The 26,836-nt window shown below is 46.7% G+C and overlaps 1 protein-coding gene across 2 annotated transcripts; it reads right to left on the bottom strand.

Annotated features, from left to right (window-relative positions):
- Nucleotides 1-197: 197 nt before the first annotated feature.
- On the bottom strand, nucleotides 198-26,450 carry SLC1A6 (solute carrier family 1 member 6). Of its 2 annotated transcripts, none has more exons than XM_070792638.1 (10): nucleotides 25,958-26,450; nucleotides 17,752-17,963; nucleotides 16,492-16,629; nucleotides 14,474-14,678; nucleotides 12,829-12,871; nucleotides 12,073-12,416; nucleotides 6,904-7,137; nucleotides 5,460-5,654; nucleotides 2,786-2,920; nucleotides 198-544 (listed from the first exon to the last, which is right to left on the bottom strand). In XM_070792638.1, exons 2-10 carry the CDS (start codon nucleotides 17,954-17,956, stop codon nucleotides 349-351), a joined length of 1,695 nt encoding a protein of 564 aa, XP_070648739.1. In that variant the 5' UTR covers nucleotides 17,957-17,963; nucleotides 25,958-26,450; the 3' UTR covers nucleotides 198-348. The 2 variants fall into 2 exon arrangements, with proteins under 2 accessions (XP_070648739.1, XP_070648740.1); XM_070792639.1 differs by lacking the exon at nucleotides 25,958-26,450 and adding an exon at nucleotides 25,758-25,891.
- Between the last annotated feature and the right edge of the window lie 386 nt (nucleotides 26,451-26,836).

Genomic DNA, 26,836 nt, shown 5'->3' with positions numbered 1-26,836 from the left:
GAGGAACAGTAGTTTACCTTCTTGAGTTGCATCACTCTTTGAAAAAATGAGGAACACAAGCTGACCCCTCATCTTGTTGAACCTGAAGCTTCTCTTACCCCTAATCCCAGGGTAAATATCTCCTCCTCTGCCTGCTCATGGCCTCCCCCACAAATATTTCAGTATATTCCCAGAGAGAAACAGACACCTTAGACATCTTTCATTCCTGCTCCTTTATCTCAGTTTCCCCCCAGACGCGCTGGAAAGAACATATGTGTTCAGTGCACAGTCACTCAGGTAGTGGTTCTTCACCAGGAACCCCCTCCCCAACCCCCTTCCCTCCTCTCTGGGTGGCAGAGCAGGGGGCTCTCACATAGCACTCTCGTTTCCTCCCCGTCCCCTGGACGCCCCTTTCTCCTGTGCCATGAGTGACTTGTAGGGCTTCCCCAGGCTGGGGAGGGTGAGTTCAGCTTCTTGCAGCTCCAGCTCCCGCTGAGACAGATGTTCAATGACGGCCGCTCCGATAGAGTCCCCCAGCACATTGGTCATTGTGCGAAGTCGGTCACTGCAGAGGGGAGGGGAGAGAGAAGCTGCCGTTAATCAAGGCTTGAGGCACTCCACAAAGAAGGTGCAGCAGCTGGGGGCTCCTTGTGCCCTGGAGTCAGGGCTCACACTCCAGTCCAACACAGGCTGGACCAAGCTCTGATGTGCTCATATTTGTTCTCAGCAGTGCAATGCTTTTTTTAAATGTAAATGTCTGATATAGCAAATTAGGGGTATGGACATATATATGGAATCTAGAAACATGACACTGATGAACTTATTTGCAGGGCAGGAATAGAGACACAGACGCAGAGAATGGACATGTGGGCGCAGCAGGGGAAAGAGAGGGTGGGACGAGTTAAGAGAGTAGCACTGACATATATGCAAGACCTTGTGTAAAACAGATAGCTAGTGGGAACCAAAAGCAGAGACACCACTTTGCCAACAAAGGCCCATCTAGTCAAAGCTGTGGTTTCTCCAATAGTCACGTATGGATGTGAGAGTTGGACTATAAAGAAAGCTGAGTGCCAAAAAAACGATGCTTTTGAACTGTGGTGTTGGAGAAGACTCTTGAGAGTCCCTTGGACTGCAAGGCGATCCAATCAGTCCATCCTAAAGGAGATCAGTCCTGAGAGTTCATTGGAAGGACTGATGTTGAAGCTGAAACTCCAATACTTTGGCCACCTGATGTGAAGAACTGACTCATTTGAAAAGACCCTGATGCTGGGAAAGATTGAAGCTGAGAAGAGAAGGGGACGACAGAGGATGAAATGGTTGGATGGCATCACCGACTCAATGGACATGAGTTTGAGTAAACTCCAGGAGTTGGTGATGGACAGGGAGGCCTGGCATGCTACAGTCCATGGGGTTGCAAAGAGCTGGACATGACTAAGCGACTGAACTGAACTGAACTGGGAACCTGCTAGGGAGCTCAGCTCAGTGAGCTCAGTGCTCTGTAATAACCTAGAGGGATAGGAGGGAGGGGGAAGAAGGGAGGCTCAAGAGGGAAAGGATATATATATATACCTGTAGCTGATTCATGTTGCTGTACTGCAGAAACAGTGTAAAGCAACTATACTCCAATTTATTGGGAACATGTGTACACCCATGGCGGATGCATGTTGATGTTTGGCAAAACCAATACAATATTGTAAAGTAAAAACATAATAATAATAATAATAAAATAAATAATAATTCATTTTTAAAAAGAAAATTAAGGATTATGAGCTGAACAGCATGCAGAATGAGGAAGGTAACCACTGTGAGTAAATAAGACCCTGCTGGAAACCATCTAAAAGGGAGTGAGATCCAGGCAAGAGCTCCAAGGTGGAGATGAAAGTCCAGATTTTTATATGTAAACCTCCTATTATTAAAAGTTGAGAAAATTTCCTGGCATTCCAGTTGTTAGAATGCAGATTTCACTGCCAGGGCTTGGGTTCAATCCCTAGTCAAGGAACTAGGGATTCATCCAATAAGCTCTGCAGCACAGTCAAAAATAATTAATTAAAAAATAAAAGTTGAGGGGGGCTCCCCTGGGGGCACTAGTGGTAAAGAATCTTCCTGCCAATGTACGAGACATAAGAAATGGGGGTTCAATCCCTAGATCAGGAAGAACTCCTGGAGGAGGGCATGGCAAACCACTCCAGTATTTTTGCCTGAAGAATGCCATGGACAGAGGAGCCTGGCGGGCTACCGTCCATGGGGTCACAAAGAGTCGGACACAACTGAAGAGACACACACACACACACAAAAGTTGAGGGACTTCTCTGGTGGTCCAGTGGCTAAGACTCTTCACTCCCAAAGCAGGGGGTCCAGGTTCAATCCCTGGTCAAGGAACTAGATCCCACATGCCAAAACTAAGAGTTTGAATACTGCAACAAAGATAGAAGACCTGCATGCCCCAGCTAAGACTTGGCACAGTCAAATAAATAAATAAAATTTTTAAAATAAAAGTTGAGAATTTTTTAAAAAAATTTGCAAGTCAGCTCTGCCCCATGGATCACCTTTTTGTGTGATTTCTACATAAGGCATGTACCAAGGGCTTTTCTGGAAGATGGGTAAAGCCCTTCATGGCTTACTTTCCTATTTCTAAAGATTATGGAATTTGAGGTCCATACTGCTTGGGATGTTCTCCAAGGCCCTCTTTTCATTCTAAAATTCTAGAGCTCTGTCCTTGCTGCAATGAGAGCCCATTCATTGGGAGTCCTACAGGGAAAGCAGGGGATTCAAGGAGAGAGAGTAGAAGAGTCTGAAGAACACTCACAGGAACCAGTCCACAGCGATGATGAGCGTGATGTCTTCAGTGGGCAAGCCGACTGAGGTGAGCACAATCACCATGGTGACCAGACCTGCCTGGGGGATGCCGGCAGCCCCGACGCTGGCTGCTGTAGCTGTGATACTGCACAGGGAGAAAGGACAGAGGGACGCAGGCAGGGGGAAGGGAGAAATGAGGGAGTGTTAGGAGAGACACAAAAGAAAGGAAGGGGTCAGATCCCCAAAATATAGAGCAAATTCAAAGCGACTTTTATCAAAAGCAATGCAGAGATATCCCCTCGTCTTTTATTGGGATCTGGCTGGAGTTTCATCCAATGATGGACATTTAAACAGTTCATATTGCAGATGCGAGAGCAGGTGTTTTGTTTTGTTTTGTTTTGTTTTTTTAAGCTGAGTTGTTGTTGTTTAGTTGCTCAGTCGTGTCTGACTCTTTGCAACCCCATGGACTGCTGCCCACCAGGCTCCTCTCTCCATGGTATTTCCCAGGCAAGAATACTGGAGTGAGTTGCCATTTCCTTCTCCAGGGGATCTTCCAGACCCAGGAATCAAACCCCCATCTCCTGCATTGGCAGGCAGATTCTTTACCACGGAGCCACGAGGTACACCCCTTAAAGCTGAGAGTTATGTTTTATTCCGGGACCTTACTGAGCCAGAGTGACAGCCACTCTGATAGCTCTGAGGAAAGGTTCTGGAGACGTTAAGGACGAAGGAGTTTTTGTTGAAAAAAAAAAAGAGAAAAGAAAAACACTTGTCAGGAAACATCTAAAAGATTACTGCTAAACACAAAAATAAAAATTAAAAAAACAAGAGAGTAGCCCTGACATATAGATACTACCCTGCGTAAAATAGATGGCTAGTAGGAAGCTACTGTGTACCACAGGGAGCTCAGCTCAGTGCTCTGCGGTGACACAGAGGGGTGGGATGGGGGAGGGAGAATGGGAGGGAGGCTCACAATGGAGGGGATGTGTGTTTACTTATAGTTGATTCACACTGTTGTACAGCAGAAACCAACACAACACTGTAAAGCAATTATCCTTCAAATAAAAATTAAAAATTAATTTTTAAAATCATCCTCCAATTAAGATTTGAATTAAAAACACCAGACATCTCAAGTCAGTAATTTGAGTGCTTTTCTATGTATGGGATAATACAAGAGTCTGGCCCGTTGATATCATTTCTAGATGTGAACTCTACAGGGCCAGTAGCCTGCTTTGCTCCATCCTGAATTGCCCCCAAGGGGCACCTTTGGGGGCAGCTGCAGCAGCCAATAGCTGATGGCAGGGTGACAACCTTTGTTTACTGAAAAGACCAGAGACACTTTTTTGTCCACAGATGCAAAGGAAAGCAAGCAGTCAGCATGGCATGAGTGTCTAGGGATGTCATATCCATGCCACCCAGCTTCCCTCGTGGCTCAGTGGTAAAGAATTCACCTGCAATGCAGGATTCGTGGGTTTGATCCCTGGGTCGGGAAGACACCCTGGAGGAGGAAGTGGCAACCCACTCTGGTATTCTTGCCTGGAGAATCCTACGGACAGAGGAGCCCTGTGGGCTACAGGCTGGGGGTATCACAAAGAGTCAAACACCTGAGCGACTAAACAACAACAACAAACCCATGCCACCCAGTGCCTCACCCAAAGAAAGCAATGAGAGAGGTGATCCTGACGCCCTTTACAGTTTCCTCAATGTTTCTTTCTTTGCTCCTTTAGTCTTCCTAGGTGTAAAAGCAGGGATTTAACCAGCTGCCTCTGGGGGCTGGAAGAGGGCAGAAGAATCAACCTGGGCAGCAGCCATGAAGCAGAAGCTTGAGTCCTCCATACACACATGTGCTAGAAGTGGGTGGGTCAGTATAGAGAGGTCCTGATGCGAGGAAGGACACTCTGGAAGGTGGGCTAAGTTTAAAATCAAAAGAAGAAACTGTCTATGGCACTGAGTGAGTGAAAAAACATATACACTTACATGTATATGGCTTAGGAAAACTAAAATGTACAACACCTGGAAAATGAAAAAGATGGTGGTCCACCACCAAGTAGAGGGTCAGACTGAATCAAGAGTAGGCTAACGAATTGAGAGAGCAGCATCAATATGTATACACCGTCAGGTGTTAATAAGACATCTAGTGGGAAGCTGCTGGGTTTCCCAGGTGGCGCTAGTGGTAAGAACCCACCTGCCAATGCAGTAGATATAAGAGATATGGACTCGATCCCTGGGAAGATCACCTGGAGGGCATGGCAACCCACTCCAATATTCTTGCCTGGAGAATCCCGTAGACAGAGGAGCCTGGCAGGCTACAGTCCATGGGCTCACAAAGAGTCACACATGACTGAGTGACTGAGATGATACATAGCAAGAGTTTCATAAATGTTGGCCATCATCCTCATCACCAAAACCATTACCACCACCGTCACCACAATCAATACCATCCACATCATCTCCACTGTCACCAACATAATCTACATCATCATCATCATTACTGTCATCAGCATTACTATCATCAGTGTCTCTTCCTTAGACTAGATCTTCCCTAAGTTCAGGAACCATGTCTTATTTTTTCCTGCACCCCTCAATACACCCCCCCCCAACCAATATCCAAATGCTCCCTTCCCTCCAATACCATCCCCGCTCAGGTCTCACCTGTTGGTAGGTTCCAGCCAAGGCCAACTCACCTGATAGTTGTGATCTGGCCCAGGTTGAGCTCGTAGTTGTTGACTTGGGCGATAAAGATGGCGGCCAGGGCCTCATAGAGGGCGGTGCCGTCCATGTTGACAGTGGCCCCCACGGGCAGTACGAACCTGGTGATGCGGCGGTCCACACCAAGGCCCTCCTCCAGACAGCGGAAGGTGATGGGTAGTGTCGCAGAGCTGGGGAAGAGAGCACCAAGGGCCAAGGATAGGAGGTAGCCATGGGCCCAAGGAGGGGTCCCCTTGAGAACATTGGGAGGCAGGCTGGGAACTAGAGTAAGGGGAAGATGGCAGATGTACAACATTTCAGGGGCTGATAACTGAGCATGGGGAGAGGGACTCTACATGACACAGGGAGCACACAGCAGTGACGTCCCCCAGGCTCAGGCCTCTTGACCCACCTAAAGTCAATAGCTTAAGGCTACTTACTACACACTAGTTCAGGTCACTGGTTCATGCCACTAGTTCACTCTAACTAAACACTCCCAGAAAGAAGAGGAAAGGCCTTCTAAGTTCCCACCTCTCAGGGCTAAGAGAAGGGTATTACAGAAGACTCCTATCCCCTACTTCCCATGTTTACCTGGGGATTGACCTCAGCTATACTAGCCTTCTCAGTCTTTCTCCCCACTTGGAATCAGCTGATCCATAAAACATGTGCTCTGTCTGGTCCGCTTTATATCATGCAAAGAGAAGCCTGGACCCACAGAGAGGATGTTTAGGTGTCCATGCCTGTGGCAACCTGGTGAGTTTAATTCTGGGGGTACAAGCGAGCCAATCCTACTTGACCACAGATCAAGAGGCACATTCTTCAGTGTATAAGCAATAAAAATTACATTCTTCTTCCATCTGGTTGGCTCTAGTGATACATCTCAGATTGTTTTGAATTTGGTTGATGGGAGAAAGGGGAGCTTCTTATGAACCCCCTGAAACCACAAAATAAAAGAAGCCAAGAGATCTCCCAGAGGCCACCTCAAGGAAAGATGAGACCATACAAGCTAGAAAATGACTGAGATCAGGAGACATGTTGGAACCTTTGTCCTAACCTCAAAGTTGGTACCTGGCTCTTTGTCCATATTAAATAGAGAAACAGAAAAAGAGGGGGAAAGAGTCACAACAGCCAGCGCATGACAAAGATCAGTGCCCAGGTGTTGGGTGCTAAGTCACTTCAGTCATGTCTGACTCTTTGTGACCCTATGGACTGTAGCCTGCCAGGCTCCTCTGTCCAAGGGACTGTTCAGGCAAGAGTACTGGAGTGGATTGCCATTTCCTCCTCCAGGAGATCTTGATCCACCTTCAAAGAGCCACTGACACTACTCAATAGCCCAGATGAGGTTCTGAATTGGTAGAGAGGGCAGGACTCCCAGGAGATCCTGGGAAACACAAAGAGTGGATCTAGGAAAGGTACCAGCAGTGGGGGTCAAGGTCATACCTGGAAGACGTGCCCATGGCTGTGATGAGAGCCTGCAGTATTCCTCCAATGAAGGGGAAAGGATTCCGGTGGGTGATGAGGAAATAGATGAGAGGCAGGATGCCACCGGCATGAACGAACAAACCCACGATGACGGTCAGGGTGTACATGCCCAGCTGACCCCCCAGGACAGCCATGTCTTCCATCTCTAAGATCTTGCCAGCAATCAGGAACAGGATACCCACGGGTGCATACCTGGGCCAAGCCAGACACCCGTCAGGCCTTCCTCATGACCTCCCCTGGCACTAGCAGCCCCAAGCCTTTGCCCATATAGACCCTGGAGCCAGGCAACACCCACCATACAGCACCTGACTCCCCTCCAACCTCCCCCACACAATAACCTATGGGGCAAGGTTCCATGAACATATCCCCTCTTTCCTTCCTGCTTATCCACAGCTCAGCCTCAGTCCTACAACTCCAAGATATACTCTCTTACAATGTAAGGGCACTCCTTCACCCATTCTCCCCTTCAAAGATCTCCCAAAAATCGTCTTCAGGACTTCATCCTGAGGCGAACCCAGATACTCCCTATCTCTGACCCTCTAACTTCCTTGATTTCCCATATTTGTACCTCGTATGCCCCTATTCTTTTCCCTAAAAGTGCATATCCTCACTCATTCACCAGCCCTGAGCTATTTCACCTGGATTTCCCACAGACATCTCAAAACAATCTCTCTCAAATATCCTATGATATCACTTATATGTGGAATCTTTAAAAATGGTACAAATGAACCTATTTACAAAACAGAAATTGTGTCACAGATGTAAAAAACAAACTTATGGTTACCAAAGAGAAATAAATTGGAAGAGTGGGATTAAAAATGCACACTACTATATATAAAATGGATAACTAATAAGAGTCAGACATGACTGAGCGACTGAACTGAATAAGAACCTATTGTATAGCACAGGGAACTCTGTTCAATACTCTGTGATGACCTACATAGGAATGGAATCTAAAAAAGTAGATATGTGTGTGTATATTATATATAACTGACTCTGCTGTACATCTGAAACTAACACAGCATTGTAAATCAACTATATGCCAATAAAATTTAATTATAAACAACTTGTCTTATTAAATTACCTATTTATTCATTTACTCAACAAATGTCCATTGAGCACCTACTATGTTCCAATCACATGGTCCCTGCCCTCTTGGTACTTACATTCTAATGGGTGAAATATGCAGTACACAGAGAAATATGTCATTAAAAACTTCAGTGTGTGATAACTGCAAAATCCCCACTTTTGAGTGGGACTCTAAGAAGGAGTGGTCAGGGAGGGTTTCTCAGAAGAGATGACATTTGCACTGAGACCTGAATGATGAAAAGCAACCATGCATATCTGAGGGGAAAGCACTTCAGGAACAGTGCAAAGACCCAGAGGTGAATGTGAGCTAGGAGTATAGGAGGAGCAAAGAGAAGACCAGTGTGACTGAAGCAGTGAGTGAAAAAGATAGTAGAGGAAACAGAAGAAGCAAGTTCATCAAGGGCTCACCTGTTTTCCCCTCAAATCAGCTCATTGCTTAGTTTTATGAGTTTCTGCCAAAAGTGCCCTAATTAACCCATTACCTGGCTTCCTCTGTTACTTCTCTCCCTTTAGAAATTGAAGTCTACACTTGTTCATTGTCATGGAGGATGTACTACAGGAGGTGAGGACCACTTGGGAAGTTGGTGCAACAGCTTAGGACAGAAATGATGAGACCCAAGCTAAGGTGGAAATAAGAATACAAGGAGACACCTCCAGACACTTCTGGGCTCAAGGATAGGCCTGGTGGGTGATTGCTGAATTGTCCCCAACTCTATGTCTATGAATATTCCCAAACTCCTCACCTCCATCCTTCTTTCTCATCCTCTGCAAAATTCCTCAGCTCTGGATCAATTGTACATGATTTCTTTCCTTCCATACTCAGCTACCTGGCACATACAGTGTATGTGCGTGCTTGCTCAGTCGTGTCTGACTCTTTGTGATCCCATGGAATGAAGCCCACCAGGCTCCTCTGCCCATGAAATTTTCCAGGCAAGAATACTGGAGTGGGTTGCCATTTCCTACTCCAGGGGATCTTCCCGACCCAGGGATTGAACCTGCAACCCCTGCATCTCCTGCATTGGCAGGCAGATTCTTTACCATTGTGACACATGGATATTTTCCCAAACATGCCAAATACCACTATAAAACTCATGGTTCCCAATTCAGTTGAGTTCTCAATACTTCTTTTCAATCTTCTTGCTTATCCTTGATAAGCTTCCCCTCCAAGCTAAGTTGAGATCCTAGAAAAGCAGCTGGAAGGGTCCAGGGCATCAGACCTCATGGGGTTAACTGGACCCAAGTGGGTAAGAAAGGGGAGAGGGGGACTTTTCCCTCCTGCACAACTTCAGAGCCCCAATTGTGAATACAGTGGAGTGACCTTACTGGCCCCACAGTCCCTGTCCCCTCCACTTCTGAAACTTGTTCCTAATGACAAAGTGGTTATGTGCAATGCATACAAACATACTATGGGTCTTCTGGTTCAGTACTGCATTCCCTTTAATATATTTTATGTTGCAAGTTATTTTGCTTCCTTCTCTTGTACTTTCATCCTGTTTTGCTTTCCTTCTTGGGTTTTGTTTTGTCTATTTTTTTGTTGTAACCTCTTGAAGTAACAGCACTTTAAAAAGGGTGACAACTGGGGCTTCCCTGGTGATCCAGTGGTTAAAAATCTGCCTTGCAATTCAAGGGACATCAGTTCAATCCCTGATTCAGGAGGATCCCACATACTGCGGGGCAACTGAGCCCATGGGCCACAAGTTATGAGCTGGCACTCTAGAGACTACAGGCTACAATTACTGAGCCCAACGGGCCACAACTACCAAAGGGTGTGCAACGTGCCCTAGAGCCTGTGTTCTGCAACAAGAGAAGCCACAGTGAGAAGCCTGTGCACAACTGCAGAGTGGCCCCCACTCGCCACAACTAGAGAAAGCCCGTGTACAGCAACAAAGGCCCAGCTCAGCCAAAAATAAATAATTTTTTTTTCAAAGAATGACAACTGAATTACAAGACGGAGACCACCTTGAGCCTGACTGGGGAGACCACTCTGTATCCATGACTTTTGTTTTTAATCAGAAAATTTTGTTTTAACATTTGCCCTTTAATTTTCACTTGAAATCAATTTTTTAAAATATTTTACCTGTAAGTTCTGAATAGTGAAGATATAGTAGATGCTGTGAGCACTCAGTACTGTCTCCCACTCCCTCTCCCCACCCCAATCCCCAGGCCTTGCCTCTTTGCTTAAGATACAAACAGGCACTCTGCACCCTGCTGCTTTCCCAGGCTCTCAACTTAGCCTCTAGCCCCTCCCGGCCACTTTCACCTGATTTGGGATGATGTACAAAGTCTTCCCCAATTTGGGAAGATAGCCTTGTTCACATCTTCCACCACTATTCCCAACGTATGCTCCCGCCTTCTTGAACTCCTCACCATTCCTCAGACAACTCAGATTCTTTCAAGCTTTGCATGTCCTGTTCCCTCTGCTTGAAGTACCTCTTCCTTCTTCATGTCCTGTTGGACTCCTACTCACCTTTCAAGACCCAGCTAAGAGGTGGACTTCTCCATGACTTTCTCCTCACCTTCCCAGGCAGAGTTCACTGCATATACCTCACTGGCGGCTTGCTTTTCTGTATTCCCTATACTATTTTTTCCTTTTGAACCTTTTATTTTGTACTTGGGTCTAGTCGATTAACCATTTCGTGGTAGTTTCAGGTGAACAGCGAAGGGACTCAGCCATACGTATACATGTATCCATTCTCCCCCAAACTCCCCTCCCATCCAGACTGCCACGTAACATTGAGCAGAGTTCCCTGTGCTCTACAGTAGGTCCTTGTTGGTCATCCACTTTAAATAGAGCAGAGTGTACATGTCCATCCCAAACTCCCTTACTATCCTATCCCCCTGACAACCATAATTTGGTTTTCTAAGTCTGTGAGTTTTTTTCTGTTTCGTAAGTAAGATCATTTGCATCATTTCTTTTTAGATTCCACATATAAGGGATATCATGTTTTTCTCTTTCTCTGACTTACTTCACTCGGTGTGACATTCTCTAGATCCACCCATGTTGCTGCAAATGGCATTATTTCATTCTTTTTAATGGCTGCATAATATTCCATTGTGTATAAGTACCACATCTTTATCCATTGCTCTGTCAATCATATTCCCTACACTTTTTAAATGTCTCTTGACTCTAGAACCTTCCACCTTGTATCATATTTATCTAATATGCATCTGTCTCCTCTAAGACTTTGTGAGCTCTTTAAAGACAAGGACTGAATTCAAGTTATCTCTGTATTCCAGAGTTCGAAACAAAGTCTGCCTGCGAAAATGTCTGCTGAAAGAGTGATTGGATTTAAAGAGTGAATGAATGAATGAATGAATGTGTCAATTAATAAATAATTAGCAAGTGGATAAATGAATAAGAAAATGAGCAAATGAAACATGAATGATGGGTGTGTGAATGAATGAGTGGGTTAAGCAAACAGATGAATGAATGCAGGGGATATCTGATTGAATGATAGAATAACAAATGTAGAGATGAACAAGTCAGTCAAAGAATGAGTCTGAATGAATAAATGACTTAGTGAGAAAATCGATCAATCAATTAATCAATGGATTAACTAATGCATGGATGAGTTTGTGAATGAATTGATGAGTGAATGAATATATGAATGAGTGAATTAACTTATGCACAGACAAATGAACAAATGAGAAAATGAATAAACCAATGCATGGAAGAATGACAATAAATAAATAAATGAGTGAATGGATAACATGGCTAATCCATAGAAGAATGAGCAGAGGAATAGATGAATGATGGAGTGAATGAACAATGCACAGAAGCATGAGTACAAATGAATAGATGAGTGAATACATAGATGAATAGGGGAGTGATTGAGTGAATAAACCATTGCACAAAGGATTGAATGAATGAGTGAATGAGTGGGTGAGTGCATGAACCAATACATATATAGATGACTTTGGCCAAAGGCTCCCCACAACCATTTCAGTAGCTAACCCACAGCCTGACTTCCCGATCCTGACATCCTTCCCATGTACCATCACCATCACTCCCTGCCCCCGTCACAGCCCAGCACTCACCAGATAATGATGCCCACCAGCCTCATAATAGCCTCATTGAGGCTGTCGAAGAAGTCCCGCAGGACTCGGCCCTTGTGTTTCATGCCACCAATGACCAGCCCGAAGGCCACTGAGAAGACCACAAGGCCCAGGGCATTGATACCATTGGCCGAGCCAGGCACAGGGACGGTCTCTTCAAAGCTCAGCACCTCCTGCAGGGTGCCCAAGGCTCGCGTGACGTTTTCCAGGAGGCCGGTTCCATTCTCCAGTGAGGATAAAGGCGGCATAGAGGTGCCCAGCTCAGATCCATTATCTGTCCTCACGACGGTCCTGGTTACCAACCTCGTGCTGTACTGTGTCTTAAACTGAAATATGGAGATATCAGGCCACAGATGAATGCATAGTAGATTGAGTGCACCGATAAATAAATGAGGAAGTGCACAACCAGTGCATGGGAGAATGAGTATACATTTTGCATGAGCAATGTTCAGACAGATTTGGGGGGCCTGTCTCCTCAACAATTTATGATCAGAAGCCCTGGTTCCTTCTCCATTACCATCCCCAGGCAGCCTTGGGTTGGCCTAAGTCCTTGTCTCTAACCTTCCCTGATCACCACCCCATAGGAAGCACAGTCTTCCTTTCAGACTCTTCCAAAAGCCCTGAACAGTGCTCTGTCCCGTCCTTCTTCCCATCCCTCCCTCCTGGACCATTCACTCAGCAGCAAGCTCCCCCAACCCCCCAAAACCTCCTTGATCAGACAATGTCTTTCCCCCTGACCTGTTTGAAGCAGGCCTCCACAAGGTTGGGTGGAAACATATTTCTGCAGAAAAACATCAGATAAATGGATGTGGTTAGACTTTGGAAGAGAACCTAGAGTGATCATAACAATAATAATAACAACAGCAACAACAATAATAGCAGACAGCATTTGAACACTGAGCTAAGTGCCTTACCTCTAGGATCTGATTTAAACATCACACTAACTCTGGAGAATCCCATGGACAGAGGAGCTTGTCAGGCTACAGTCCATGGGGTCAAAAAGAGTCAGACATGACCAAGTGACTAAGCATGCATGCAACCCTAAAAGTATTACTGATTCTCCCCATTTTACATACAAAGAAACCAAAGCAAAAAGAACTTATGTAAGTTACCCAAAGCCACACAGCTGCTAACTTGGGGGGAGGGGTAGATGGACTCCAAATTCAGGTCTGTCTGAGCCCTAGGTTAGGACACTATGCCATCTCAGGGACTTCCTATACAGTGATGTCTCAAAAAAAAAAAAAAAACACAGAAAGCTCCTGAACTCTTCGAACACTGCTGCTACTGCTGCTGCTGCTAAGTCGCTTCAGTCGTGTCTGACTTTGTGCGACCCCAGAGACGGCAGCCCACCAGGCTCCCCCGTCCCTGGGATTCTCCAGGAAAGAACACTGGAGTGGGTTGCCATTTCCCTCTCCAATGCATGAAAGTGAAAAGTGAAAGGGAAGTCGCTCAGTCGTGTCCAACTTCTAGCGACCCCATGGACTGCAGCCTACTAGGTTCCTCCATCCATGGGATTTTCCAGGCAAGAGTACTGGAGTGGGGTGCCATTGCCTTCTCCCTTCCAACACTAGCTTTCCCCAAATTAAGTCACTAGGGGAGACTTGTGGCCAATCTTGACGCTGGCAGGCAAAATCTTGCTACTCCAAGAGAATTATTCATCTTCCAATGCATCTCTGCATTGGAACACCATTTGTCCTGAGCCCATACCAAGAAGGTGCAACTATAGCCTTCTGAGCCTAAGGATCAAAAGATATCATTTTGGAAGTAAGCAAAATCAATCTCAGGGGATCTGTGGGCTTCCCTGGTGGCTCAGTCAGCAAAGAATCTGCCTGCAATGCAGGAGACCCAGGTTCCATCCCTGAGTCAAGAAGATCCCCTGGAGAAGGAAATGGCAACCCACTCCAGTGTTCTTGCCTTGGAAATCCCATGGACAGAGGAGCCTGGTGAGCTACAGTCCACGGGGTCACAAAAGAGTCAGACACAACTTAGCGACTAAACCACCACCATCACCCAAGACAGAAACTGGGTGCCAAGAAAACCCATGTGGGCACTAGTGGTGATGAATCTGCCTACCAACTCAGGAGACATAAAAGACGTAGGTTTGATCCCTAGGTCAGCATGATCCTCAGGAGAAGGAAACAGCAACCCATTCCAGTATTCTTGCCTAAAAAATTCCATGGCCAGAAGAGTTTGGCAGGCTACATACAGTCCAGGAACTCACAAAAAGAGTCGGACATGAGCATACACTATTATTCTAAAACTAGGCTCAACTTGGGTGCTATATTTCCTGACTGGGTCCGCCTGTCTCCCTATAGGTCTCCCCATGAGTAAAGGTTGTTACACGTAGGGCTGGAATTCCCATCAACATTAGAAAGGACGTCACCTGACCAGGTCCATGAAGGCATCTGCCGTGGGGATGGTCTCGATCCGACCCTCTCGGTGCAGCCCCTCCTTGGAGCCTTTCCCAGGGTGGATGATGGTGACCATGAGGATGCCGATGAAGACCGCGATGACCGTGGTCACCATGTAGTACACAGCTGCCCGCATCCCCATCCGCCCCGTCGCCTTGTTATCCAGGGACGCCATACCTGGAGGACAGGTGATGCAGCCCCGAGGAGCCCCATCCACACCCCACAACCCCCTCTCCCATCCACTTGCTCCTCAGTCCCCATACTGCCACAACCAACCCTCCTCCCATGACCCAGCCCTCCTCCCGTGACCCAGCCCGTCCTTCCACCCACCTGGCCACCCTCCAACTCCCATTCTGTGTTCCAAATACACCTTCCACTCCATCCTTTATCCCAAGCACCACTTCACTAACCTTCCTTCTACTCCAAGCCAACATTTTCAACCCCTACTCCATCCTCTAATTACCCCTATTTTGCACCATAACTTCATTCGCATTCCTCTCTTTATCCTACTATCCACCCCAAGAATCACACCTCCCTTCAACCCACCTCACTATACACTATCTGTATGTAGTATATACGCTTGGTACCCTATCCAGACACCCTTTACCAGGCTGATACACCAATCTTTCCACAGCTGAGCCTGCTGGCTGCTAACGACTCATACTGGCCCCTTCTCTTGAACGTTGCTCTCAGCACAGCAGGAGCTTCAGTCAGTTCAGTTGCTCAGTCGTGTCCGACTCTTTGCGACCCCATGAATTGCAGCACGCCAGGCCTCCCTGTCCATCACCAACTACTTACCCACAAAGGCCTCAGGGGAGGCTGGGAGAAATGACTGATTGGTACAGGATTTCAAAGGCTCAGCTTCTTTGATTTAGAGGGAGGCAGAGTTGTGGAGGACAACTCTGTAGTTTTATAAATTCTCCAGAACTCTCTATGGGATCAGGCTGAAGCCATTTCTGCTTAGCTTCTTTATCCATCCCATCCTGCTCATCTCACTTCCTCATAGGTTTCTCTTGAGAACTATTTTATCCCTCAATAAATCACTTGTGCAAATATTCCCATCTCAGACTCTGCAGCTAGGGAAACCCAACCCAAGAAATCATTCTTCTATGCCTTTATCATCAACCACCGCCCCACCAAAGCTGGTGCTTGGGAACTGACCACTCATGGGCCAAATATGGCCTGCTGCCTATTTCTATAAATAAAGTTTTATTGGAACACAACAATGCCCATTTGTTTACTTACTAATCTGCTGCTGCTTTTGCATAACAAGAGAAGTGAAGAGTTGCAACAGAGACCACATGGCCCTTGAAACTGAAAATGTGTTCTACCTGGCCCTTTATAGAAACAGTTTACCAAGCCCTGCATAGGCTGTCTATACTTCCATCCTACCCTCCACCCACCAGGGCTTCCCTTGTGGCTCAGCTGGTAAAGAACCCACCTACAATGCAAGAGACCTGGGTTTGATCCCTGGGCTGGGAAGATCCCCTGGAGAAGGGAAAGACTACCCACTCCAGTTTTCTGGCCTGGAGAATCCCAAGAACTGTATAGTCCGTGGGGTCGCAAATAGTCAGACACAACTGAGCGACTTTCACTTTCACTTTCTCCACCCACCATTTTGTAACCTCCGTCTCAAACACCTTCATCCACAGCCCACTCCATGACCATCCACACCATATCCCAGGTACCTTTCCTGGTGGCCCCACAACAGCCTTCCCTTCATCTCTAAGCCCCCAACAGGCTGGTATTTTACCTCCAAGGAAAAGTACAGGAACATCACTGAGATAAGTCATCTAGGTCATACGGGTTCTAGAACCCAGGTCTGATTGGGACTGGGGCTTTGGTCAAGGACTCAGAGCGAGTTGTATGCTCCCTGTTTGAGGTCCTGAGTTGGGGAGGTGGTCCCATTCTTGGAACAGCCTTGGCTCAGGGTGTGAGCCTGGACTTTGGGCTGGGTCTTGGAGGCCAGCCCCAGCCTGGGTTCTCTCACCTGTGACCAGGCTGGAGACAATGAGAGGCAGCACCAGCATCTGCAGCATCCTCATGAGGAGCTCTCCAGGGAAAGAGAAGTACTTGATCTGGCGGTAGCTGAGCTGGTATGGGCGCAGGGCAAAGGCCAGGCTGACCCCTAGGGCCAGAATGAGGGGTGCATAGAGTTGAATTTGGTCACTGAGCCCCGAGGATGGGCCATCCATCCCAAACAGAGTCTGTGTGTGTGTGGATGGAGGTAAAAGAAAAGAGAAACATTTGATGAGTGTGTGTCGGTGTGTACATTGTGGAATGCATGAATTTATGTGCTACTGCTGTGGCATGTGTGTGTATGTCTACACACACTCCTGTGTACCTATGTACACATATGTAACAGTGTATGCTCACTTGTGCACATGTATCTGTGCCTGTATGTGAGGGCCCATGTACATGACATGTACATGTCTTTCCTATGTGTGCATATAGGTGTTACTTGTATGTGTTGGCTTCCTTGGTGGCTCAGTGGTAAAGAATCCACCTGCCAATGCAGGACATGCAGGTTCCATCCCTGGGTTGGGAAGATCCCCTGGAGAAGGAAATGGCAACCCACTCCAGTGTTCTTGTCTAGGAAATCCCATGGACAGAGGAGCCTGGCAGGCTACAGTACAAGAGTTGGACATGACTTAGCTACTAAACAACAACATGTTCACTTGTGCACACGTATCTGTGCCTGTATGTGAGGGTCCACATACATGAGATGTGCATGTTTTTCCTACATATGCACCTAGGTGTGACTTATATGTGTGTGTTACTATTTTCAAGCATGAGGGTATACATGTATTTAGTGACCTTTTCAGTGAGCCAGTGTGTGGGCAGAATAATGCATATGTGTGTGTGAACATGTTTGTAAGTTCTACTATAGGTGTACAAATGTGTGAGTTTACGTGTTTGCACCTGTAAATTTTGTGCATGAATAAAAATGTGTTCGTGTCTGTGTTCACATGCAGAAAGTGTACACTGTGTGTTCATATGCAGATAGTGTGCATTTGAACAGTGTATACTTATGCATGTGCGTACACTTGCATATCCATGAGACGCTGCACATACAGCTGTGTTTGCAGGAGTGTGTACCATTTGTCTATATCATGGGGAGGCGGAATGGTGGATTTGGGCACGAGTGCAGGTGAGAACAAGTAAGTGGAGGGAAGAAACGTGAGTGCAGAGGGTGTCCCTCGAGTCCTCACCCTCCAAGGGCAGAGCCCGCCCCTCCCAGATGACTCACCAATGACCACGGCACTGACAGTCAGCAGGATGAAGGCATTCCTGCGCAGGAACCGCAGCACGTGCTCACGTGTCATGGTCTGCAGGCGCAGGCGCATGCGCAGTGCTCTCTGCTGCAGGCTCTCCTGCAGCCGCTGTAGCCAGCCCACCCGGCCCAGCCGCTGGCCACTCTCCCGCAGAAAGAGGCTGTTGCCATGGCTGCTCATCGTCTATCTGTAGGGAATAGAGGGAGCAGATCTGGTGAGGGATGAGACAGAAGGCGAATGTGGGTAGAAAGGAAAGGGCAGAAGCTGGTGAGGAACTCGGGGAGAGAGCCGGTCCAGTGGGGATGTGCCCGTGCTGGGCTGCCTGAGAACACCGCCTGGAGTTCAAGGGTGATGTCCTGGCAGAAAAAGGATCAAGGTCTCCAGAACCATTCCCAGGCATGTGGGAGAGACAAAGAAGCAGATCACAATTTCAGGGACGATTTTGCCATTCTGTATCTCTGGCCCCCCTCCTTAGTTCATGAAAAGTGAAAGCGTTTGTCGCTCAGTCCTGTCCAACTCTTTAAGACCAGATGGACTACAGCCCACCAGGCTCCTCTGTCCATGGAGTTCTCCAGGCAAGAATCCTGGAGTGGGTTGTCATTTCCTCCTTCAGGCAATCTTCCTAACCCAGGGAACATCTTCCCAACCCATTGAACCTGGGTTTCCTAAATTGCAGGCAGATTCTTTACCCTCTTATGAGATCCTTACAAGAAATTGGGAGCTTCCCCATCTCACAAACCAGACTAACAAGCCTCTGCCAAGCACCAGTTTCACACAGAGCCTTAAACAAGGTACTTTGGGGCTAGCACCCCAAATTAATACGATTTCATGTTTGGCCTAGTTGCTGTGCTGTGCTCAGTCGTGTCCGACTCTGCCACCCCATGCACTGTAGCCTGCCAGGCTCCTCTGTCCATGGGATCCTCCAGGCAAGAATACTGGAGTGGGTTGCCCTTTCCTGCTCCAGGGATCCTCCTGACCCAGGGATTGAACCCATGTCTCCTGCATCTCCAGCACTGCAGGCAGACTCTTTACCACTGAGTCACCTGGGAAGCACGAGAGGTGCCACCAAATGGGCTTTCCACAATGATGGAATCAGCAGATGCCTGCATTTACTGGTGCCCAATAAATGGAGCTCCTCTGCATGAATGCCCAAGTGAGCAACAGGGAGAGGGAGAGTCCCATGGGATGAAAATGGTGATCTTTCTTGACACCAGCACCTCTTCAGGATCCACTTTTGAAAAAAAAAAATGGGATGTTCAGAGTCACCCTGGGATGCCAGATACTGTTTCCCAAACTTCAGATTTCCGTGTCTTCACTTTACATTCAGCCAAATCCATGTCACTTCCCAGGTGGCGCTAGTGGTAAAGAACCCATCTGCTAATGCCAGAGACGTGGGTTTGATTCATGGGTTGGGAAGATTGCCTGGAGGAGGGCTCAGCAACCCACTCCAGTATTCTTGCCTGAAGAATCCCATGGACAGAGGAGCATGGTGGGCTATGGGCCATCGGATCGCAAAGAGTCAAACACGACTGAAGTGACTGAGCACATGTCATTTTACTTACTTATCTAAATAAACGAATCTACAAGTGAACTCACAAAACAGAAAGAGACTCACAGACTTAGAGAACAAACTTACAGATGCCGGTGGGGAAAGCTGGGGGGAAGGGATAGTTAGGGAGTTTGGGATGGGCATGTACATACTGCTATATTTAAAATGAATAGCCAACAAGGTCCTACGGTATAGCATAAGGAACTCTGCTCAATGTTATGTAGTAGCCTGGATGCGAGGGGAATTTGGGGAAGAATGAATACATGTATGGCTGAGTCCCTTTGCTGTTCATCTGAAACTATCACAACATTGTTAATTGGCTACATTCCAATACAAAATAAAAAGTTAAAAATATATATATAAACTGGAAAATTTAGATTATTACTTGAAATGCTGATTATATTTTAATACACATTAAATAAAATGCATATAGAAATTAAAACTTGCCTATCCTTTTACCAATACCATATATGCACAGCGCAGTCTGGAAATTGTGATTTTCATGAGTCTGAGGAACATTTGTCTTTGTGGTCCCTTACTCCATTGAAACATACATCAAAATTAACCTACAGGAGTGTGATGGGGTGGGTGGGAGGTTGAAAGGAGGTCCAAGAGGGAGGGCACATATGTATACCTATGGCTGATTCATGTTGATATATGGCAGAAACCAACACAATATTGCAATTATCTTTTAATTAAAAAGAAATAAATTTCTAAAAAAATACTTTACAACTGCATTGGTATAAAAGTGAATATAATATTTTGGAGCTTGATAAAGGTGATTGCTGTACAATGTTGCAAATGAACTAAATGCCACTGAATGCCATTTTTTTTTTGAATGCCATTTTTAAATGGATGGTTGTTCTGTGCACATTTTACTCCAGTTTTTTAAATGAATATTTTAATATTATGTATTAAAACATTTTTTTCAACCCAAAGTTGTATTCTGTATTGTAATTTTAAAAGAAGTACAAACAGGAATTTCAGTGGTTAAGACTTTGCCCTTCTACTTTTGGGGGAGCATGGGTTTGATCCCTGGTCAAGGAATTAAGATCCCACATGCCATGAGGTTCAGCAAAAAAAAAAAAAAAAAAAGGCATAAACGTTTGCATGGGTCCTTAAAAAGTATTATGGGCCCTGGGCACCTCCTAATCTGGAAAGATAAGTAGATTTGCCTATATGACCTCACAGCAAGTGGCAATGTCCCTACTGTAGGCATACTGGAAATTCTGTTATCCCTCTAGATTTATTTCCAGGCAAAAGGCTAACCACTAGAGATAGCATTGCCCAGGCTGCCCTGCCATTTCAGTCAGGCCAGTGGAAAACAGCAGAATGGAAAGTGGGAAAAGATGGAGACGGAGCATTCTTTCAGCTCCCCCTGCCAGGCTCGTGTTTGGCAGGGACTGGCTTCCCAGGTGATGCAATAGTGAAGAACCCACCTGCCAGTGCAGGAGATGCAAGAGGGTTGGATCCTTGGGTCAGGAAGATCCCCTGGAAGAGGAAATGGCAACCCACTCCAGTATTCTTGCTTGGAAAATCCTCTAAACAGAGGAGCCTGGCGTGCTACAGTCCATGGGGTAGCAAAGAGTTGGACACAACAGCACACACACAGGCACGTATTCCTCTACATAAAGCCACAGCTCCCATCAGACAATCCTCTGCAGCTGTTGGACATTTGGACATCTTCTTTGGAAAATGATTATTTAGTTTCTCTACCCATTTTTCAGATTGATTTTTGTTGCTGAGTTGTACGAGATCTTTATATATTTTGGATATTAACCCCTATCCAATGCATGATCTGCAAAGTTTTTCTCCCCTTCTGTAGGTTGCCTTTTCATTTTGCTGTTGTTTTGGTTTTGGGTTTTTTTTGTTTGTTTGTTTTGTTTTGTTTTGTTTTTGCCATACAGAAGCTTTTAAGTTTGATGTAGTACCACTTGTTGATTTTTGCTTTTGTTGTTTGTGCTTTTGCTGTCATATCAAAAAAAAAAAAAACTCATTAATGGGACCAGTGTAAAGGAACTTCTTTCTAACATTTTCTTCTAAGTTTTATGGTTTCAGGTCATATATTTAAGTCTTATACCCAATCAATCCATCCGGTCCCATCACTTCATGGCAAATAGATGGGGAAACACTGGAAACAGTGTCAGACTTTATTTTTTGGGGCTCCAAAATCACTGCAGATAGTGAGTGCAGCCATGAAACTAAAAGATGCTTGCTCCTTGGAAGAAAAGCTATGACCAACCTAGACAGCATATTAAAAAGCAGAGACATTACTTTGCCAACAAAGGTCCATCTAGTCAAAGCTATGGTTTTCCCAATAGTCATGTATGGATGTGAGGGTTGGACTGGGAAGAAAGCTGAGCGCCGAAGAATTGATGCTTTTGAACTGTGGTGTTGGAGAAGACTCTTGAGAGTCCCTTGGACTGCAAGGAGATCCAATCAGTCCATCCCAAAGGAAATCAGTCCTGAATGTTCACTGGAAGGACCGATGCTGAAGCTGAAACTCCAATCCTTTGGCCACCAGATGCAAAGAACTGACTAACTGGAAAAGACCCTGATTCTGAGAAAGATTGAAGGCAGGAGGAAAAGCGGACGACAGAGGATGAGATGATGGTTGGATGGCCTCACCGATTCAATGGACATGAGTTTGAGTAAACTCCGGGAGTTAGTGATGGACAGGGAGGCCTGGTGTGCTGCAGTCCATGGGTCACAAAGAGTCGGACACGACTGAGTGACTGAACTGAACTGAACCCATTTCAAGTTAATTTTTGTAAGTGGCATAAAATTGTTGTTTAGTCGCTAAGTCACATCCAACTCTTTTGTGACTCCATGGACTGTAGCCCGCCAGGCTCGTCTGTCCATAGGATTTCCCAGTCAAGAATACTGGAGTGGGTTGCCATTTCCTTCTCCAAGTGATCTTCCCAATCCAGGCATCAAACCTACATCTCTCACATTGGCAGGCAGATTATTTATCCCTGAGCCACCAGGGAAGCCCAGTATAAAATGGGGGTCAAATGTTATTATTCTGCACGTGTTTAACCAGCTTTCCCAACATCATCTGTTAAAGAGAGCATCTTTTCGCACTGAGTGTTTGTGGCTCCCTTGGCATGATAAAAATGCTATTGCTACAGTGGCAATCATGTTTCTGTGTTGGCCCAAAAGTTCGTTCAGATTTTTCCATAATGTCATATGGGAAAACCCAAAGGAACTTTTCAGGCCAAACCAATATTATACAACATATAAATATATCAAAACAGCATGGTGTACATCTTAAAATGTATCCAATGTTATGTATCAATATATATTGCAATTAAAACAATAATAAAGCCAATCCTTTGTTACAGCCACAGCTCTCTCCAGGTCTCCCTCCTGCTCCCTCCCTGCCACTCCCTATTCTTGCTGTTCTCTGAGTGTTGTACCAACTTTACTGGTTCAACCTTGTAAATAGGCCTTAATTTTCAACTGCCCTTTTCGAGTATGCTGTCAGTTTCCTGACAGACACACTAGATTCATCTGACTCCTAGAGGGAAAAAAAAAAACTCTCCAAACCAAAGGAAGGCAGTAAATATTGTATCCTGTGCTGAGCTGTGCATATTCAGGTTGCCTGGATGGCTGTAGAACCTGGTCTTCCTCAGCTACTCTCTGATCATGGTTTCAAATTATTCTCCTTGCCACCCTTTTCCCAAGCCCTAATCCCAAGCCCAGTGTCTGAATCCATGCAGATCAAGTGGGAAACTATCAGAGATAGGCCAATAGGTAGTTCCCTGAACTTTTTTGGGGGTCGGGGGGAGCGGTGCTGTCACTAGCTGAGCAGCTACTTTTCTGAGCTCACTGCCTTTCTTGTCCTCTTATGCACCCCGCATATCCCAGGGACAGGGTATCCGCCTCAGCTTTCCAGGCTCTCCTTCCTTCAGCTCTAAGTCCTAGTTCCAAAGTCAAATCCCAGTTAGGATCTTGCTCCAAAGGATCCTGAAATCACGATGGTACTTTTCAGCTGGCTGTCAAAAATCCGATAGGAAACCAAATGTGTGATTACTCTCTCACCTCTAAGATGCATGTTCCCAGTCACCAAGAAGTATTATGAAGCTTGCCCATGGGTTGAAAGGAGTTATTCAGCTGAGATGTTAACTCATCACAAAAACTCCAGAGTTAGTTTGCCTATTTCCTATGTCATCCCTAAGAGAAACAGCAGGGATGGACAAGCCATTGTCCAAGGGTCAACTCTGGCCTGCTGCTTGTTTTAGTAAATAAAGTTTTATTGACACATAGCCATGCTCATTTCTTTATTCTCTACAGCTACTTTTGTGCTACAATGGTGGAGTTGGGTTGTTGGGACAAAAGAGATTTTATGGATATCCATACACTACTGCTGGTCCTTTACTGAAAATTTTTGCAGAACCCTGACCTAGAGGAAGAGCATGCATGAGCTCTTTGTTTCAAATCCAACTCCACCTTGCAGGACCTGGTCACTTTCTATGCGATTTGATGACTCGATTCATGTGACACTTAGAATATTACCTAGTGAGCATGAAACAGATGACAACCACGGTTAATAAAAAGCATCAGTCCAACAGACATATGACTGAAGACAGAGAAAAACACTGACAGGAAAGAGAGTTTTCTCATCAGTCTTGCTCAGTCCTAACTGCATTACTTGCCAAGCAGTGTTTGACTTGAAATGTTTTTCCCAGGAATGTGGCCTCCACTTGGCCCCTTCTCAGTCTCTCTTGGACCCCTGGGGGCTTCTGCCCTCACAGCCCATTCTCTCTTGTCTAGTCTCTCCTGGTCCTGGGCCTTCTCTTGGCCCTGCTTCTTAGGTTCCTGATAAGGAAATGACCCTCCCAGTGTCCCCAGTATCTGCAGGAGTTCAAAAACAAGTGCCCCACCTGCTTCCCCCAACCTCCAGACTTGCAGATGTGATGAGATATGAAAGCCACCCTTCTCTCAGGACCAAGGAGAAGAAGAAGGAACTTCTACATTCTAAAGCTGAAGCAAACTGCAGTGGGCAAACGAGGATGCTTTCCACACATTTTATCTCAATACTCTGCTAGCCTGAGGAGTGAGTGAAGGGAGAGGAGGAGGAGGAAATCACATACATTACACACACACACTTGAACACACAACCTCACACACCTCGTGTGTACAACTGACATATACACAACTGCACAAAGACACACAGTCTCACACACACAGAACTGTTCGACATACAACACACACAACTTCAGAAATGCAACTCCAGGCATTATACTAAGTGAAATAAGTCAGACAGAGAAAGACAAACACTGCATATTACTTATATGTGGAATCCAGACAACAACAAACTAGAGAACGTAACAAAAGAGAAACAGACTCACAGGTATAGAGGACAAATTAGTGGTTACCAGTGGGGAGAGCGAAGGGGGAGCAGCAACTCAGGGGTAGGAAGTTACATGTACAAACTATTGTGTATAAAATAAGATACAAGGATATATTGTACAACATAGGGAATATAGCCAACATTTCACAATAACTATAAATGAAGTAAATCTTTAAAAATTGTGAATCATTATTTTTTATGGGTGCTCAGTCACTAAGTCGTGTCCAACTCTTTGCGACCCATGGACTGTAACCCACCAGGCTCCTCTGTCCATGGGATTTTCCAGGCAAAAATACTGGAGTGGATTCATTTCCTTCTCCTGGGGACCTTCCTGACCTAGGGATCAAACCCGCATCTCCAGTTTGGCAGACAGATTCTTTACCACTGCACCACCTGGGAAGCCCCTATTGTATTGTATATCTGTAATTTATGTAATATTGTACATCAGCTTTACTTCAATTTAAAAAAAAAAGAAAAGGAGCTCTATTCACGCAGCATGTCATACAATTCCTACACACACAAACATACACACACTTGACATTCATGCACACCATCAGACACAAAACCCCACAGTCCTCCTCAGACACACAGCTGCATATACACACACACACACCTTCAGGATCTTGCACAACTCCCCTTGTAAATGAAGCTCTATACAGGCAGGTGCATAATACACACACACACACACACACACACACACACACACACAACTTGGAACACAAGACACAAAACTTCAGACATCGAAATTCCTCCCCACGTTTAAACATTCAGCCTCATACATCTCTGTGGGTTGGCACTCCTATTCAAAATTCAGTCTCACACACACACACCATCACCACCACCACCCCTCATAGAACTTCGGACCCAGTCCCCCCACAGCGGTGACCAACGTCTCAGTCACAATCAGGTCCCTCCGGATTGGAGGAATAAACCTCCTGATAGGGAAGGGATCCAAGCCTTGGAAAGGGACCAGGCATCAGGCAAAGATGGAAACCTGCCCACGGGTAGAGGCCACGGATAAGAGGGACAGGATGGACAAGAGCGGAGATGGGTAACCAAGGAGACAGGAAACTCACCAGGGCTACAGGAGATGAGCGGAGGCTACGACTCTACGGGGCAGGGAGCAGCTGAGACAAAAAGCAGCCAAGAGATGAGAACGTGGGCGAAAGAGGGGCCCCACCCGCCTGACCCCATGATAGGCCCAGCCGGCCCGGGATCCCGCCTGCCCAAAATCTCAGAGCCCCCGCCCTCGCGGAGCCGCGGGGCTCGCACTCACCAGCGCCAGGAGCGGCGGGGGCGGCCTGCCCGCGCGTCCGCCTGCGCGCTGCGCGGGGATGCAGGTGCCGGAGCCCAGCGAAGCGCCCGGCCGGGGCAGCGGGGACCCGCCAGAGACCGCGCGGCGCCTGCTCCAAAACCAAAAAGGCCGAGGTACCGGCGCGGAGCCGCGACGCGCTGTGCAGCTGGTGGGATCCGCGCCGGCCCCGCGTTCACGTGGGTGTGGGGGCGCCTGGCCGTTGGAGGTGGGGGGGGCGGGATCCCCTCCGGGATAACCCCCGCCTCCCCCGCGCCCAGCTCAGGCTCAGCAGTGGAGCGGGAGAAAGGGCACCGCGTGTTTGGGGAGGGGTGAGTGGCCTCTCTCGCGTCTAGCCCCCGCCCCCAGCTCGGAGCCGCGCCTCCGAGCCCCGGCCTCCAGCCGCCTCCCGGGCCCTCCAGGCTCCTGACCATCCCTGGAGAGCGCGGGGACCAGGCCTCGGCATCACTGGGCCCGCGCCCGCATCCTCAGCGGAGGTCTAGGGAAGGCGCGGCATGGACTCGGCTGCCCGGCTTCCCCCTCCAGGTGCACGTTCCATCTTTGGCCACATGGCCGCTGTGTGAGCTCGGGTCAGCCCCTCTCCCTCTCTGAGCCTGGTCTCCTCATTTAAACAATGGAGGTGACTCTGCCAACCCCACAGAAGATTAAAGCTGAGAAAATTAAAAGTGCGCCTGAGCCTGGAAATCCTCCGTGCAGAATGAAGCCTTGTGCAAGTGGGAGGCAAATCACTGCTGGTAGCCTTGTAATTAATATTATTCTTTGCTCTCTTTAGGAAACCCCGGGCAGTGTTGATTTTGCTTTTCTTCCCAAATGGCACTGATTTGGTCCCTTCCAGTATCTCCT

The sequence above is a fragment of the Bos indicus genome, chromosome 7, assembly GCF_029378745.1.
Source record: "Bos indicus isolate NIAB-ARS_2022 breed Sahiwal x Tharparkar chromosome 7, NIAB-ARS_B.indTharparkar_mat_pri_1.0, whole genome shotgun sequence".
In the NCBI taxonomy this organism is placed as follows: domain Eukaryota; kingdom Metazoa; phylum Chordata; class Mammalia; order Artiodactyla; family Bovidae; genus Bos; species Bos indicus.
The sequence above is the reverse complement of the archived record's forward strand: the minus strand, read 5'-3'. Positions and strand labels throughout refer to the sequence as shown.

Bases quoted from the DNA above. Each gene is read 5' to 3' on its own strand.
- SLC1A6 (XM_070792638.1), bottom strand. From the start codon at position 17,956: ATGAGCAGCCATGGCAACAGCCTCTTTCTGCGGGAGAGTGGCCAGCGG. The intron at 5,655-6,903 runs GTATGACCTTGA...TCTCTTCCCCAG, and splicing joins GCCATGGGCACGTCTTCCAG to CTCTGCGACACTACCCATCA. The intron at 545-2,785 runs GTGAGTGTTCTT...TCCCCTCTGCAG, and splicing joins ATCGCTGTGGACTGGTTCCT to TGACCGACTTCGCACAATGA.